Source organism: Ambystoma mexicanum, chromosome 12, assembly GCF_040938575.1.
Source record: "Ambystoma mexicanum isolate Mex_15411 chromosome 12, UKY_AmexF1_1, whole genome shotgun sequence".
In the NCBI taxonomy this organism is placed as follows: Eukaryota; Metazoa; Chordata; class Amphibia; order Caudata; family Ambystomatidae; genus Ambystoma; species Ambystoma mexicanum.
In genome coordinates this window covers 1,008,233,031-1,008,251,215 of record NC_090936.1, presented here as the reverse complement: position 1 = coordinate 1,008,251,215, position 18,185 = coordinate 1,008,233,031, and the positions used below count along the sequence as shown (strand labels likewise).

General features: G+C 47.3%; 1 protein-coding gene across 1 annotated transcript in view; it reads left to right on the top strand.

Annotated features, from left to right (window-relative positions):
* Positions 1-18,185, top strand: part of KCP (kielin cysteine rich BMP regulator) — an 823,409-nt gene that overhangs the window by 507,276 nt on the left and 297,948 nt on the right. Inside the window, exon 26 of the mRNA XM_069629543.1 lies at positions 17,998-18,083. Coding sequence (XP_069485644.1) covers positions 17,998-18,083 — 86 coding nt within the window. The remainder of the gene's footprint in view (positions 1-17,997; positions 18,084-18,185) is intronic.

The window sequence follows — 18,185 nt, the reverse complement described above, 5'->3', positions numbered from 1 at the left end:
GAAGATGACCATGAAGTGTTCCAGCCATTAGGCCAGGAAGAAGTCTTTGCAGTGGAGCAAAGCTGCTTCCAGGTTATATAGTGGAATTGCAAATATCCCTACGGCCGGGAAAGGCAATGGACCTGGAGCATGACAGCTAACTGGTTCATCCCACCAGTTAAAGGGAGGAAAGTGCCTTGCAAATGTCTTCCCTGTTGATTAGAAGTTCGATCTTTGCAACACAGTAGAGTTGGCTGAGCCAGTGCTGGTTCTTGCAGACGTTCTCCAGCGTTTCTTAGAAATCTTCTTCCTCAGATCTCATCATCTCTTCGGCTCCTCTTGCATCCAGAATTCAAGTTGGCGGTAACCTAAGTCCTCCAATAAGTGGACTTGTAACAATCAAACTTGGAGGTGGCTGCCCAACGGTGGAGAAGCAGCCTCTTAGAATCTTCCCAACAACAGCCGTGTCCCTAAAGGAATGTGGATTGAGAGCAGATAATCCCCCTCCCTACTTCCTACCAGGTTCCATAAACAGAAGAACCTCTATGCAAGCTTCCTGCAAGAAGTCCTCCAAGGTGAACAAAGAGAAAGGACCCACCCTCACGCGGCAAGGCAGAAGAACAGCCAACAAAACTCAGGCCATCTTGAACAGGACTTAAAACATAAGGAGAGACAATGCTAGTCTATCATTCTCCTAGATGCATTATAGCAGCTAAAAAGGCGGCACACGATTTGTATCCAAAAAAAGATAAACCTGTTTCGACTGCCATTCATGTGTTCGGGGGATGCCTGGAAAAGTACCCAAAATGTTACTTAAGACAAGGAAAAGGGTATGCAAATGCGCACAAAATGACATTAAAAGGTGGAATTTGTGGCCCACTTCAGGAGGGTTGTTTACCATAAAACAAACATAGATGCCAGTATACTGGGGAAGATATGACAGTAAAAAGGAATGCAGCAAGTGAGTGAGTGAGGTTGGGAGACCTCATGTGTAAAGTCAATACAAATCCAAAAAGGTCCAGCGGTAGTGCTGGAGGCTCCCAGGAAGCAAGAAAATATTTGCAAAAAGAAAGATCTTCCTAACAGCGCATCCTCCAGAAACCCTCTGCACTGGGAACAATACAGAGAATGGAGCAGATCCAGGGAGGCGATACATTGATAAATTGAATACTGACCCACAGATTACTAGGCATTATTAAAATGGTGGGCAATGTTTATAATGATACACCATTGAGAACAGGTAGGGTAAGGCTGGGAGGGCCCGCGGAGGGGGTTTGCTGATGCCACATGATCACATGACAGCAGGGCAGATATGCCTTTTGAGAAACACTTTGATTCGCTGACGGGTGCACATGTTTTTGATTTCTACGTGTAGGCTGTTCCAATTGAAAGGCCCCAAAAGAACACATGAGCAGAAACGGGAGACTGCACAGGGTGAATGGCGCCAGACAGGTTTAGAGCAGTGGGTGATGGAGTTATTGGACTTAGTCAAATGGGCCAGAATCTGAGTTGGATTTATTGACCAGTCAAGAAATTTGAAAGTGGTTTAATTGCAGTCAGCTGGCGACAGGTGATGACCCAGTAGTGAACAGAGAATCTGCCCCAGCTCAGCTTTCCTTGTCATGAGAAGGAGGAAGTTGATAGGACGGGCAAATTATGGCATAAGCTGAAGATTCCCAGGGCTCTGAATGAAATGGTTATGGCTGCAATGCTGTAGCTTAAAAGGAGCTGGTCAGTACACCGGGTGGTCCAGGGAGGCTTCCAAGGCATGGATCCATGAACAGGAGTCAAGACTGGTTGTTTCCACAGATCCAAGGGTCGAAGCACCGATGATGGTCTTCTGAGACCGGGTAGATGATCAGGGCATCACCGGGCTATCATTGGTGTTGATGCTGGTCAGCTGCATGGATCGTCCTCGGGTTATCAGTGGGCTGATCTACTTGTTAGAAGTCTCTGTTCCATCGATGATCTGTCAAATTGCTGCAGGAGCCCTCCTTTTATCTCTCCTTTTATCCAAGATTCAGGCTGGTAGCTAGCCCAAGCTCACGAATGGTAAAGTTCTGCAACATTCACACAGCTCAGGGTTGTCCAATCTTGGACAACCACTGGCCATCACATTCGTCCAGCAGCAGATCTTTGGCACCAGAGGATATGGACTGGGACCAGACAGTCTCAGCCCCACTCTTCTGGCTCACACACGCAAAGTCTACTTGCCCCTGAAGGACAAGATATATATATATATATATATTAAGGAAACAAAGAGGAAAAAGGAGAACCGCACTCTCCGCGGGCCAGATGGAGAACCAATATCAGTAAAAATAGCACAGCTCACAACAAAGTATTGGTCAAAAATTTAATGTATAATATAAAAAAACATAGGTATAAAACACGGCCGGGAAGGCAGCAGCAACAACAGAGGTAGGACGCCCGTAAGCACGACCCGCACACAACGCGTTTCATGCTCAACTGAGCACTTGATCACGTGAGGAAACAAAGGACCGGAGCACATTAATAGTTGACAAATGTAGTCCTTTTGCTATTTCAGTGGAACTGGGTAAGTGCCTGGGGAGGTAGAATAGGCGGCAGCCTTCATGGAATGGAAAGACAAAAGTGGCCAACAATGTGAGCCAAATGACAAAGCGATGCATAGTGCATTGAATACAAGTCGTAACAAGGGGTCCATGCATGTATGGTCGGAACCGGACATTCCATGCCAGGCAAACCCACAGTTCCACAGTTCCACCAGTATGATGTACAGTTTTAAAGGAAAAAGGTCATTATACGCAAACAGTTGAATGAGTGGAGTTTTCCACATACAATTGAAAGACTAAGAAAAACCCATCAATGACAGTAAATTAAAACATAAGTATGCCATATCCCAGCCCCATGTTAGGATAAAAACATCTCAGATATGTGAATCATAACTAGACAGTAATATGGCATTCTGGCACCAATGACAGATGGAATAAAGTGCAAGTGCAAGAAATTATAGCAGCATGATGATGTGCAAATATGCAAGACCAAGGTGGCGATATCTACATGTGCAAAAATGCAAGAAACGGCAATCTGACACTAATAACAGATGAAGTAAAGTGCAAGTGCAAGCAAAAATGGCAACATAGTTATGTGCAAATATTCCGGGCCAAAATGGCAGTATCTACATGTGAAAAAAGGCATCTACATGTATCCATATGTGCAAAAATGTAAAGTACCACTCTCGTTAGAAAAGTACATAGCAGCAGCAAAGTGTGCAAACTTGCAAGGTTAAAATAGCAGCATGGACATGTGTAAAACAGCAAAGTCCATCTTATTATACTAAAAAGTATAAAAAATACCAATAGTCATGATTCTAACATAGGCTGGGGAAAAATGGATAGCAAATATAAAGGGGAAATGGCAGCATCTGTTGATACAAATATGCAGAGCAAAGAGGGCAACTGGATGACAGCGTAGAAAAGGGGATGGAACCACAAAGATTAAAAAAGGCAAAAGTACTACAAAAAAATTATTAGAAAAAACAATAAAGAGCTCAGATCCAACAAAATCGTGCTAGAACAGCTCAAACATTACACAGAAATATGTCTAAAACAGAAAAACAAAAACACCAATGAAATAAGGTGAAAAATGATACAGACAGGCCAAGGATAAAACAAAAATAAGTGCCAACGAAAAACACCTGAACCAAAAAAGAAATCAAGAAACATCAAAGAAAGAGAAAACACAACAAGAATTATGCATATGGAAAAGGTTAGGTGCCTAAGAACATGCAAAGCTCCTCATCCAGGTTATGTCCTTTGGGAAACTTAGTGTCAAAGTCCAGGATAAATCTGGTTTCCAATTGTCTTAGCTTTAAAACACGGTCTCCACCCCTGGGATGAATAGGGATGTGTGCCACTGAAAAAAACGTAAGCAAATTCAGGTTATTCTCATGTTCTTGAAAAAAGTGCTAAGCCATAGGGTACGCGGGATCTGAATTTTTTTTTTTAAATGTTTCTTTTTTAACATGGCAGGAAACATTACATACATTTGTAATCGACATTTAGCATGCATTAATACACAAGAGTATTGCTTCCCCGTCCCCTCTCAGAGTTCATTTAGTGGATCAGTCTCCCTCCTCTTGTTCTCGCTCCTGCGGGGCGGACCAGCTCTCCAAGACCCTCCTGGCCAGTTGGGGTTTATATGTTAAGGCTGGAAATTCCCAGTCGAATTCGAGGATCGGGTTCCAAATGTTCTGTAAGCGATGGAGAACGCCCGCCCTGGCCGCAGTCACCTTCTCCGCAATGAGTACATCCCACAGTTTCATCCACCACAGGGGCAGGAGCGGGCCCTCCACCGACTTCCATGTACAGGCCTCCACTATTCTGCCCGCCAGCAAGCAGTGCGATAAGAGTCTAGCTTTGGGGCCCTTGCGCGGGTAACTCCCTGGAATCGGGGCGCCTAAGAGGATAGGTTCAGGTTCTAGTGGGAGTGTGATGTGTGTCATTGCTGCAATGGCCGCCAGGCATTCTTTCCAGAAAGTTTGGGCCTTGGGGCAGGTCCACCACATGTGGAAGAAGGATCCTACCTGGCCGCATCGTCTCCAGCAGGCCGGGTCCAACGCTTGATTCATGTGGTGCAATCTCAAGGGGGGATAGTACCATCTCAGTAGGATTTTGTGGGTGCATTCCCTATTTGTAACACAGGAGGAGGCTGATTGGGTACGGGTCCAAATGTCCACCCAGGACTGGTCCTCTATGGGGTGTCCCAAGTCTGCCTCCCATTGCGCCATGGCCCTGGACTTGAAGGTGAGAAAGTCCTTTTGGAGGAGCTTGTATAGTGTTGAGATCTTACCTCGGAGTGGAAGGTCGTTAAGAGTGAGTTCTGTGGGTGTGGGCGGGCGTGTTGCTGCTTGACAAATCTGTGGGTGGGAGCACCAGTGACTCAGTTGGAGGTAAGTGAATCTGTCCGTTTCTTGAAGGTGGAAGTTATCCTTACATTGTTCATAAGAGCGCAGTTGTCCTCCCTCGAAAAGTTGTCCTATGGTCTCCAGGCCACTCATAATCCAGTTTTTGAAGTTCCTGGGGGCCAAGCCCGGGGAAAAGAAAGGATTCATAAAGACTGGGGATGAGGGGCTGAGTCCCCTGGGGACTTTCATCTGCTTCAGCTTCCTATCCCAAATGGCCACAGTATGTCTGGTGGACAGCAATAGCTCCTGCCACTGCCGTCTGGTCGCCGGTGAGATGTGGGGAAGAAAGCGTAGGGGTAGAGCTAGACGTGACTGTTCCAGGTCCACCCACCTAGGACGATTTGTAATTGTTTGCCATGCCTGGGTGCACGCTAATTGGGCCGCCACCTGGTATTTCTGAAGGTCTGGGACGCCCAGGCCACCAAGTTTCGTGTTCCCCATCATTGAGTCCTTTGGTATTCTGGCTTTTTTCCCCCTCCAAATAAAGTGCAGCATCTTCCTCTGTAGGTTCTGGAGTGCTGGGGTCGGGATCAACACTGGGAGGGCTGAGCATGCATACAAAAATCTTGGAAGCAGGTTCATCTTACATGCAGTGATCCTTCCCATTAGGGAGATCTCCTGGGAGGCCCAGCGCTTCAAATCCGTCTCCAGTTCTTGAAAGAGCGGGGGAAAATTCACTCGGTAGACCTCCGTTGGTTTGGCAGGGATCTGGACCCCCAGGTAGTTGATCGCCTTCGTCTTCCATTGGATCGGGCATATTGGTATCAACTCTTCTCGCTCTCTCGGTGAGAGTCCGACTCCCAGCGCTGTTGATTTATTAAAGTTGATAGAAAAGCCTGTGACCTTCCCATAGTCATTCAGTTCGGCCAGGGCGTGGGTTAACGATCTGCGGGTCGGTGATCGTTAGCAAGACATCGTCCTCGTAGAGGGCCAGTTTATGGTGCAAAGTCCCTACTTGGAGACCCTTGATTGCATGGTTCAGCCTAATTCGTTGAGCGAAGGGTTCCATGATCAGGGCAAATAGGAATGGGGACAGCGGGCATCCCTGTCTCGTTCCGCAGGTCAGCGAGATGGGGGTTGAGAGATTGCCGTTGATTCGGAGTAGGGTTCTGGGGGATTCATAATTGGCTAGAATCATCGTGCGGAATTCCGGGCCAAAACCAAATGACTCCAGGGTGAGCCTCATAAATGTCCAGTCCACTTTGTCGAATGCCTTGGTTGCGTCTAGCGCTATATGCAACATCTTTTTGTCTCCACGTGTGGCTAGTTCCACCAAATTCAGAGCTCTGCGGATGTTGTCTGCCGTAGATCGGTTCTTCAGGAAGCCGCATTGGTCGGGCTGAATTATGTCTGGGAGGATGCGGGCTAGGTGAGTAGCCAGGTTGTTGGAGTAAATATTGGCATCAATGTTGAGGAGAGCGATGGGCCTATATGAGGCTGGGCATCTCGGGTCGCCTCCGGGTTTGGGTGATGGACTCTTGCATAGATGGAGTTATCACACCGGTCTCTCTAAAGGAATTGAATAGCTGTACCAGTGGGGCTAGTAGCTGGAGCTTGAAGACTCTGTAGAACCTGGTTGTGTAGCCATCCGGGCCTGGCGCACGGGCTTTCAGTGATTTTATAGCTTCATCCACCTCCTCCGAGGAGATTGGTGCTTCTAGGAGGTCCCGGGTAGTGTCCAGGGTACGGGGGAGTGCTGCTCCATGAAGGTATTCCCTTTGTTCTTTCAGATCCCGTGGTGGAGCGGTCATTATCTGTGTCAGGTGTTCAGCTGCCAGGCGTTGTTTGTCCTGCTCTGCATAGTGGATTCGGCCTTGTGTGTCCCGAAACCCAACGATTGTATTGTTTCATTTTGCTTTGGCTAGTTTGGCCACCAGTAGCCTGTTAGCTTTATTGTTTTTGGCGTAATAAAATTGCTTCGCTTTGGCCATTTGATGTGCTGTATGTTCGGCGTACTGGGCCTCAATCTTCTGCCGTGCCATGCGGAGGGCTCGTTGGGTCTTCGGGGACCACCCTTTTTCTTTGTGGGTCCGCTCTGCTTTCCGGAGGTCCTCCTCGAGGGTCAAGCGGGTCTGATGTCTAGTTTTATGGAAGGCAACACCTCGTGCTATCAGCTCCCCCCTCACAACCGCCTTCATCGTGTCCCATGTGTTGGCGGGCGATGTGTCTGTTACGGGGTTCTCCAGAAAAAAGTTCTTGATTGTGGTGGCAATCCAGTCCCTAAGCGGCATATCGTTGAGAATAGGATCATAGAGCGTCCATCTGCATCTGGCCGGGTGAGGAGGGACCTGAGCTCAGATTTCTAAGGACACTGGCCCATGATCCAACAGAATCCGTGGGTCTATGGAGACCTCGTTGGTGACCGAAAGCAGCTGGGGAGAAACCAGAGGAGGTCGATCCTTGAAAATGTTCTGTGGACGTGGGAATAGAATGAGTAGTCTCTTTCAGAGGGGTGTAAGACCATCCATGCATCCACCACTTCCAGGGATCTGAATAAGTGTAGCAGCGCCAGGGCCAAGGTGAGTCCCCGGATGATGGGGGATGGGACTTGTCAGCTGTAGGGTCCGGCACACCATTGAAGTCGCCGCCGATAATGACTTGGCCTTCCAGGAAGGCGGGGAGAGTGGTGCATAGGGCCTCGTAGAAGGCAGCTTGAGCTGAGTTGGGGGCATATATCGACACAAAGGAGTATAGTTCCCCAAGCAGCAGGCACTTGACGGCAACAAACCGGCCCCCCGGACAAAGCTTCGTGTCAAGAATCTGAGGATCCACCCCTTCCCTGAAGAGAATAGCTGTACCACCTTTTTTGGCATTTCCAGATGCGCCAAATTGTTCGGGAAGAGACAGGAGCGTAGACGTCCGAAGTCGGCTGGCAATAGGTGTGTTTCCTGCAGCATGGCCACCGTGGCCCCATCATTGTGAAGTTTCTGTAATATAGATTTGCGTTTAGCTGGGGAATTTAGGCCTCTGACATTCATTGAGATGAAATTCAAAGTGGAGTGGTCTGAGCGGCTGGGCGCGGGGATTGGCACTACTTGTGGGCGAACGGGGAAAGGGGTTGTATCAGCCAACATCTCTTGTATCTTGCATCTGCGTGTTTCCATGCCATTGAGTTTTTTGCTCCAACCTCCAACGGGGAGGTGCCAAATTAACTGGAGGGGGGGCAGGTTTGTGTGTCCAGCACCCCCTCTCGGCCAACGTGGCCATGTAACTGTCCTTAGCCAACATGGCTAAACTTGTGGGTATCGTCTTCCAAGGACGCAGATGGATTAGTCCTCAGAAGTGGGCATGGGCTGTAGGGTGGGGCCCATTGCCACGATCAGTGGGGTCATTTTGTTCCTTAAAGATGGTAGAATTCTTTGTGTAGCTATTTCCTCTTTCTGAATCTCGGGACTCTGGACCATGAGTTTACTTTGGTGGTGGGCGATTTCGGGAGTTCTGGGTCGCAGGCCCTCTCTACGTTCACGGGTGATCGCGCTTCAGCAGGGGTCGGGTTCATGATCTGCTCAGCATCCTCCGAGTGGCTGATTCTTCTCTGGGTGCCTTTGTAGGCAAACTGGAGAGCCGTGGGGAAGAGCCACCGGTAGCGAATTTGTTGATCTTGTAGGAAGGCTGCTAAAGGTCGGAGAGCTCGTCGCCTCTGGAGCGTGAGAACGGACAAGTCTTGATAAATTTGGATTGGGGTGCCTTAGAAAGTTATTAGATCACGGGATCGGCTGATTGCGGCGATAGCTTCCTTCGTCGTGAAGAAATGAACCCTGGTAATGACATCGGGTGGGGGGTCTGTATCCACTCCCCGGCGAGGGCGCATCCTATGTGTGCGGTCCAGGAGGAGCTGTGACTTCTCGAAGTCCGGGAGAAGAGCTTGAAAGAGGTCCCCCACGTATTCTGCCAGGTTTTTATCTGGGATAGAGGTCGGGACCCCTTGAATGCCGAGGTTATTACGTCGGGCCCTGTTTTCTAGGTCCTCCTGTTTAAATTCTATTGTTTCACATTTGTCCTGGAGGAATCTGATTGAGCGTTGGATCTCCGTCAGAGTAGATGCTTGGTCCTGGGTCCGGTCTTCCACATCTCCTAGCCTCTGTTCAGCAGTTGCTACCCTTTGGTGGATGTTCTCTAGTTTGGTAGAGAGCTCCAGCATGCATGATCTGAATTCCGATTTAATGTCTGCCATGAAAGCTTTGATGTCATTTTTCGTGGCGAGGGAGCCCTTGTCTTCTGGAGTCCCCATGGAGGGGAGATCGGGGGGCTCTTGTCTTTTGGGTTTCTCAGATACCAAGAGCATCGTTGCAATATCTGTGTTTTTGCCGGCTTTGGGTTGTCTGGACATGTTGGGGCAAAGCAGGGGATCAATGTGCTCCGGAGCCGGGAGGGAGGAATGTCGTAGCATTAGCACCGCAGGCAGAGGGGGGGGCTGGAGTGGGTGGGCCGGGGCGCCCCAGGAAGATCTTCTCGTGTGTCCGGCGAATGGGGAAGGGGCAAGTGGGCCCACCTGGGACCTCCAAGTTGTTGAGGGGGAGGGGAGGCCTCAATGATCCTGCAAACGGAGGCACCCGGTCGGCGCCGTCAAAGCTCCACCTCCTCCCCCGGCTCACCTCCACCCCGGGCTGGGGCCTCTTCACTCATCGACAGCACTGCGCGAAGTCCCCATCACTACCTCTGGCCGTCCGCGGCGCATGCGAGGCTGCAGATAAGGTCGCTGGGATGTCCGTAGGAACTCCCCCTCGCCAGCTCCCAATGCTACTCCGTCGGTCGCGGCTGGGATCGGAGGGGCCGTTATGTTGCGGCTTCCACGCTGGCCGTAGGGATCGGGAGGAGGGAGCTGCGAGTGCGCTGGAGAGAAGACTCTCGGTGGGCTCCCAAGGGTAGGAGCTCCTCCCCCTCCTCTACGCCAGGCCACGGCTTCTGCTGATTCCTAGGCCCTCGTCCGCCATCTTGGAGGGAGGAGCGGGCGGGGAACTCAAAGGGCCTCATTACGACCCAGGCGGTAAGTTACCGCCTGGGTCGTACCTTTACCACCATGGCGTAAACTACGTTTACGCCATGGTGGTTGGCGGACTTACCGCCCCATTCCGAGGTTGGCGGGGCGGTAAGTCCCCAATCCCCATTTACCCTTCCCCATTCCCATTTTTGCCCCATAGGGCATAATGGGAGTGGGGAAGGCGTTAATTACGCCACCGTAAATTACGGTGGCGTAATTAACATCAAGGTCCCTTAGCGCCATGGATTTTAACACCTGCTAAAAGCAGGTGTTAAAACCTCCATGGCGCTAAGGGACCTCGGAATCAGGCGGTAAGGGTCGGCGCTGTTTACGCCGCCGTAAACCCCTTACCGCCTGAGTCGTAATGAGGCCCAAAGACTCGTAACTTCGCAGCAAAGCCCTGGAAAGCTCCCGGAGCACAGCCATCACTGCCGCAGGCTTTCATCGAGCCCTGGTTAGAGTGGGGTCCATCGTCTTAGCCAATTCGTGGCCCCAAAATGTCACGGCAATGGGCACCTCACGGAGGCCATCAAGGGAGCGACTGCATTGTCGGCGCTCCAGGCCACGCCCCGGGATCTGAATTTTTAATCACCCTAACATGCTGCAGAATCCTTAGTTTGAGCTTGCATGTAGTGCTCCCGACGTACCACTTCATGCAGGGACACGAGAGGACATATACAACGAAAGCAGTGTCACAGTTGATAGAGTACTTAATAGTTTGGTTACATTTAGTGACCGGATGTAAGAAAGATTTGCAAGAAGTGGCATGAGCACACACTTTACATTTAGTACATTTGGTAAAGCCAATGGGGGAGACCGCCAACCAATTAGAAAGAGAAGGACTTTTATCTTTGGGTGACAAAAAGCTAGAAACTAGCTTATCTCTGAGTGATGGTACTCTTTTGTACATGATAGTGGGATGTTTGGAGAGTAAGGGGCATAGATCTTTAGCCAAGATCAAGACACGCCAATGACGTTCAATGATCCTGCGAACTTTGTTGGAAGCATTATCAAAAGAGACAATGAGTCTAGGTTCATCATCTGTGGTGGGCTTGTCGGACTTGACGCCATAAAGTAGTTTATCCCTACAGAGTCCACTGGCTTTAATGTAGGCCATTTCAATATTTCTTTTGGTATAGCCTTGTTGCAAAAGGTCAATGGCCGCTTGGGCACAGTAATAATCAAACGATGTCAGGTCGGTGCAGTTCCTGTGGTAACGGATGAATTCGCCATAAGGAATGCTTCGTTTACATGACACAGGATGACAACTAGTGGCATGCAAAGGTAGACCGGTATTGGAGGGTTTTTTATGCAATACTGTGTGAAATACGGATCTTTCTAAAGTTACCACCACATCAAGATAAATAACCTCAGTGGTACTATGGCATTCTGTAAATTGTAAATTGGCCACATTGGTATTAATACTTTTCACAAACAGTTGCCAGTCAATTTCAGTACCCTTCCAGATTACAAACACATCGTCGATGTATTGCCAACAGGCGACAATTTGAGTAGGAAAACTAGATGCAAGCAAGTCACATAAAAAGGTAGCCTCCCACCACCCCATCGTTAGATTTGCCAAGTGCTCAAGAAGGGAACCACATAGCGTGACAATGGGTCTCCCAGGTGGGTGTGTAAGAGATTTATGTGTCTTAGCTAAGAAATAGATGGTAGGTACGGTATGGCAGGAGGGAACAAGGAATTTGACTAGATCCTCTTCAATGAGTCAGTATCAGCCCACTTGGTACATATATATATATTTGATTATTTATAACACGCTTAATACCTAGAAGTTTCTATGTGCGGGCCCCGGGAACGATCCTGTGCTGCTCCTCATCGTCTTGCTTCCAAGGCAATGTCGTTGCTCCTGAGCTATCCTCCCGAGAATCAAGATGGCCAAAAAACAAGTGAAAAACTCATGGCACAGCCATTTTTGTAGCCATTTGTGGTAAATGCAAAAAGTGCATGAGAACATCATCCCAAAAACAGTAAAAATCACACAGCTGCCACAAGCTTGTCTTAAACAAAGTAGCCAAAACGCCATCAGGTAAAAAGTTATAAGTATACACGGTATCCTAACTACACCTCACTGTAAGGTGATCTGTGCAATTGTAGAAATACAATAATTCTAAAAGAGAGACAAAGTCTCCTAGTAGCAACAGTCTTAGGGCCTACTCAGTTTCCCCATAAGAATGAGCAAAACAGGCAAGGGAAGTAAAGCAGAAGGCTTTACTGATCTCCATAAGTCAGGCCAGAGTTGAAAAATAAGCAACAAGACTGCGAGTCCCATAAGATCTAGGGGGGGTGGGGGGGCGGTAAAAAAAAATCTTTCCTAACACCTGATATTTTCTGCTGAAAATCAGGGAGGGGTCTTCTTGGTTGTTTTTTGGGTTCTATGGTGATAGACCTTGAGCTCGATCCATTAGTTGTTCTCTTGGATTTCCTGTTCTTCTTCTTCATGTCTGGACCATGCAACAATGAGCAGCAAAGCTTCTTTTGAGAAAAGGGGTTCTTTGAGGCTTTCAACTGGGCTTAGGTTAGGGAAAGGGAGCTTTGGGAGGATAACCCAGCGGCAATGTGCTCACCTTGGAAGCAAGACGACACGGAGCAACACAGGTTCGATTCCCGGTTCCGCGCTTAAAAACCTCAAGGTATTAAGCGCGTTAGAAATAACCTGATCCCTTTGGTCTGATGAGAAGTAGAATGTCCATCCACAGAGACTGGCAGAGATAAACCATTAACCTCATCTTGGCACGATGCACCAGGAGGGCTTTCTCACTGACCTCTTCAGTTTGGTGTCATCCCCCCGTGCTCCGGCCCTTGTCCCAGGATTGTGAAGGTAAGGTGCAAATTCACAAAATAAATAGGAATGGGCTGAGTGCACACTCGACTTCCAGTCAGGTGGGTCAATCCTTTCAAATATTTGGTGGACACCCACACACTGGTGGTTGCCACATTCAAATTTCCTGAGCAAACATTTAATGTGCGCACCCCACTCTGCAATTCCAGCCATTGTTCCCGTTGTGGTGTTGACCCCACCCTTTCGAAACCATGATTTGTGGAAGGTTTTGCTTTGGCCCTGTGATAGGACCAGAAATCGCCTTCCCAACCGTAGGTAAAGCAGAGTCCTCAAATCCAACCTGCATTGGCATATTGGTAATGAGGCTGAGCGTCAAAGTCCGACTGGCAAAGAGGAAATGGGCTTTGTACTTCTCACCGGTAAACAGGAAATCACACAGTGCTCTAAACATAAGGCACAGTTCCATTTTTTATAAAGTACATAATACATTTATAAAGATCACTTTACTAGTAGTAAGCTGTGGAAGGTTGAGAAAAAAGTATTTGTGCCTAATTACGAGGTCCACAGTCCGGTAAAAATGCAGGAAAAATTTTCAGTAATAACGGCACCCACATTTTTACCGGACCGGGGATCCCTGAGTTTGCCAGTGGGGGCTCAGACTTACCGGCACGCCTGACCTGCTGCTAGATCAGGCCCTTACCGGAAATGAAATGCCCGAATCACCGGTTATCAGGCAGCATAGATGGTAGGGGAAGTTTCCGGAAATACCAGGAAACTTGTAATGAGCCCCTTAGTACCCACTGTTAAACACACAGAGTTTTATCCATTGTATGCCAGCACTTTCTTCCGTTTGGCACAAAACGAGCAAGGCGACTTCCTGGGTACTTGCATTCTCATTTTTCTACTGAACATTTCAAATGTTTTGGATGTGTTGTAAAATTCACTTTCACATGCCAGCATGTAGCAGAGCTGGTATCATGGGCTTCTATTTAGTCTTGCTGCTCCGTAGATCCAACACCCTGCACTTTATCACATTCTGCAAATGTACACATGTGGAATGACTTGATGATTTTATTACTGGCAATGCTCTATTCAGTGATGTGATAGGCGTTGTCATCTCTAACTTCATGTTTGAGAACATGAGCTGTGCATGCAAGAGCGTTGACCAATAGTTGCCTTGCTGGGCAACATTGGTGAATTTCAGTTGTTTTAAACTGCCACATTATATTAATGACATCACTTCAACTAATGTTCTTTAAAGGAATTTGGAAACGTTATTTCCAACATAACCATTTCAGGTGAGCCGTAACCTTTCTTAACAAGCTTTTCAGTAATTTTTTTGCATTTGGTAATGAAATCCTTCCCATTTATAAGTATACATATAATTTCCAGGTGGAATAAGCAATTTGAACCACGTCAGACAGGTCACAGTACCGCCCAGTATCAATCACTGGAAGTGCACCTCCAGTTCAGTGCCACAAATGCAAATGATTGTGGGTATGCAAGTTAGCCCAAATGCAAGCCTCTAGCACCAGAAAACTGTCTTTGTCTTAGAGGGCAGTGGTTAGATCCTTCAAACTAAGACAAGCATCTCTCAAGAATGTAAACAACTATAGATCTTTTTCCAAGCTGAACTTGTGCTATGGTCTGTGGCCATGCCATTGACACAGTGGCTCCTCCAAGGCCATTGGGAGCATATAGCAAGAAAATGTTTGCTTCTTTGACTTTTCACCTCATACCTAAAAGTTCACAAAATTTGACAAGCAACAGATCTGACCACATACAAATACGTGTGTCAATTGTCTTGAAGTTCCATGAATGTTTCTGTTAGGTAGATTTTCCTTTTTGAGTGAAGTGAAATTCTCCCCTCCGTGTGAGCCCCTCAGCATGTTTGCTGGACTGTGCAATTTTTGGACTGATACCTCTGAGTGGGTACCTTAACCACACTCACTCATTCTTTTACTCTAACCATAGGAACCACTTTTACCGCTTTTTGGTACTTTTAATGGAGTTATGCTTTCCTCCATCTTTTTTGGCAAGCTACCTTTTACAGTTGAAACACACAGCATATTATTTACAGTGCTGCTGGGAGTTCCTAGAGCTTCCATTTTTATTTTACCTGTATTCATTTTTGCTATTTTATTTTTTATTTTTATTTTTTTAACTTTGTTACCTGTATTAACACAGGTTAACAGGGCAGGGGGACACTTTTTGCCACACCTGTATTTTATTTTACGAGATCAGCACACCCCACCTCAAGTTCAGTGCTGTGGGGAAAAAAGGTCTCCCTTTTCTCGCCTCGCCACTAACCTTTTGGTTACTGTGACGAGATTGGTTACTGTGACAAGATATGACAGGCTGGTGGCAGTGTACGTTTTTACACAACTTGTGGACTTTTGTACCAGGCTGTTTTTGCAGTTACGGTGAGGAACACAAGGGCCACCATTTTCCTAAAAGAGTGGCTGTACTTTTTTAAGCCCTGTTCTCAATAACTTGTCCTTTCTTGAGCCTTTTTCTATGTAGCTGGGTGGGAGAGGTATTGATGTTTTTTTTTGTCTTTGGTGGGCTTCCTTTGGAAAGCCTGCAAAGACTATCTGAGTGCCTGAGAGGACAGGACGTGGGGGAGGTGACTAAAACTCCCCCGGTCTTTGTCCTGTAGCGTGCCTACATGAAAACCAGTTTGTGCTGGGAGCCTGGCTGTACCAATAGGGAAGCCACCCCCCAAGCCTGAATGGGTGCAGGTCTGGTGATTGGTGGGCTCAGCCAGTTTCCCTGCATAAAAGGCAAAGGTCCTGGAACTGAATTGCAGAGTTGACCACTAGACTGAAGATCTGAAGAGGAATTTGCTACAGGACATCCCCAGCAACTTCCAGCGACCACCAGAGCCATTGAATGACTGATGCCGACCCGACCCAGAATCCCGAGCGACAGGGAAGATCTCCTGAAGATGATTTCCTTTCATGGACTGGTGGGCCTAAGCAGTCTCAAGACCACCTGCTTTTGCGACATCCCTTGAAGAGCTGCAACCTCCCAGGCCTGCAAACTCCCAATACCATGGGACCTGTGCTATTTTGCAGTGCATCGTCTTGTGAAGTGTGGTTTCAGCTGACATCTTGTAGGCATCCCTCTGGATTTGCAGTGACTCTATCTGCTCCTATACGTCCCCTCAGCCAAGTCAAGGACCGAGAACGAGAGAGAGGTCTGTCGGACGATAACTGTCGCTTTTGTGAAGCCTGTGAAGGGCTCCAATGAGCCAGTACCATGAAGATCCTCTGCTTGGTGTCCCACTGCAAGAGTGCGATTGTCTGATCCCTCAAAGGTTCCTTCTACAGCAGCCAAGTACAAGAAACCTGGACCGGGGTCTGCTGTCACCTCACCTTGGGGACTGTCCTGTGGCATTGCGTTCTTCATAGAAACGGTATTGCCCGCTCCTATGTACTGACTTGGGGCTTGCTGAGTTATTTTTCTCCTGGGGGCTGCATTCAGCTGATCCTTGCACCCTCCAGGGCCTGCCTGGAGTCCCATTGGGGTGGATGACCCAGTTGGCTCTATTCTGCCTTAGGACATTGGTCCTTAGGGCTTTACTGGGAATAAAATCCCAATTTCTCTTGCATTTTTGGAAACCTACCTGCAAACTTGAAGGGTGCCTGCTGGGCTCTGCCTTCTGGAACATTGTACTCTGCTTCCCCGCCTGTTCTTCAGCAGCTCTCTTCCACTGATGCCCCAGTGTACCTTCGAACTTTGGGACTCACAAGATAGGGTTGGACAGCCTAAGTTAGTCTAAGCTAAAGTACTGCAGTTTCTGACCATGTTTGCTTCCCTGGTTCAGGCATTTCACTATATTTGCTGTGTTACCTCTATTCTAACAAGTATTGATTACTGTGAATATTGCAATTCTTTCTCCTCGTTTGGTCTACTGTGTGATAGTACTTACCTTATTTGAATGCTACAAGTCTTAGCGTATCTAAATAAATGTGTGCCTCACTGCAGCCCTCCTCCCTCCTAGACTAAGCCTGGCTGCTCAGCCTTTGCTACCAAACCTTTGGGTAGTTCAGGCTAAACCTAAGGGGTTTAACCCTGTTCACCAAAGGTGGGCTTTCTAAAGTCTTTTCCCAGACAGGACTTTACCAAAACCCCCTAACAGTTTCCTTGCACATTGGGTTAGATTCACAGGAAACAAGCTATCAGGATGCATGGCAATCCAACTATTGCACACTACAAATGTACGCTTAACTTACACTACACTAACACTTCTCAGCTCTTGCCTTTACTACAGCACGGAGGTAAGCTAGCAAATATTTAACGCAAGTGATGTGAGTGATATAGCAAGGCCTAAGATTCGATTTGTTGTGAGATTGACTTCATATGTATAATGGACATATTTTATTTCAACTGAGTATTTGTACCTTAACCTTGCCATTTACCATTGTTTGAAAACTTCACTTCTTATTAGTAGTAACATTAAATCTTTTTGAAAATGTTTTTTTTTTTCATTTATTTAATCTTTCTTATAATTTTGAGAGTCTGGCTGTGATGCTATCTATCTGCCTGTCATTTATCTATCCATGTTTATAACTGCCTGTCTGCCTACCCATCACCTGCCTCACTGAATGCCTATCCATCTATCTCCCTGCCTTTCTATCGGTCTATATGTCCATCTTCCTGTCTACCTTTCTTTGGTGTGCTATGGTATGTTTTTGCAGAGATCACCCATTAAAGAAGACTTTAGCCATTTTCTGTCTAATCATCTATTCATGTATCTACCCACGTATCTATCTATCCTTCAGCCCATCCAACCATCCATCCTGTGCCTTTCAGTTTTTAATAACATTCTCAGACCTTTAGGCTGTTGCATAGATTATGCGCAACAGAAAGTAACTCTGATTGAATCCTTAATTTAGATTAAGAGCATTCTAGGAGATGCAAATTAATAATGCATGTGACAAGCTTTCTTGCTCCCTCACATTTCTGCATTCTGGAAAATCTTTAAGTGCTATCCATAGACATCGATTCACAAAACACCATAAGCATGAACCATTGCAGGTCAACCAGTCTAGTTTAGGATTACTAAAATGCAATTTGTCTCCTTTGTTCTTGAGTTACTCTTCTGCATTCTTCTTTCCTTACATTCAATGGACATTCTTTTTTAAACCATTTTCTCAACCTTTTCTCTTTCTCTAGCTCTGTGCTCTTCTTTTTCTGACCTCATGTGAGTCCTTCCTTTCTTCATTAATTCTAACACAAATCGCTCATAAAAAGAATACTTGTCCTCTCTCTCTTTCCATTGCTTAGCGTGTGACTACAAAGGGACACTATACTCAAATGGACAGGCCTTCAGCCCCCCAGGAAGCGGCCCCTGTGTACAGTGCACCTGCTTGGTAAGTGAGCTTCTTCATAGCTTGCAGCCTTGCTTATGATAGCTTGGATTGCATGGAGACCGTGCCCCAAATCAACAACCCCCATCCATTCTCCTCCCCAAT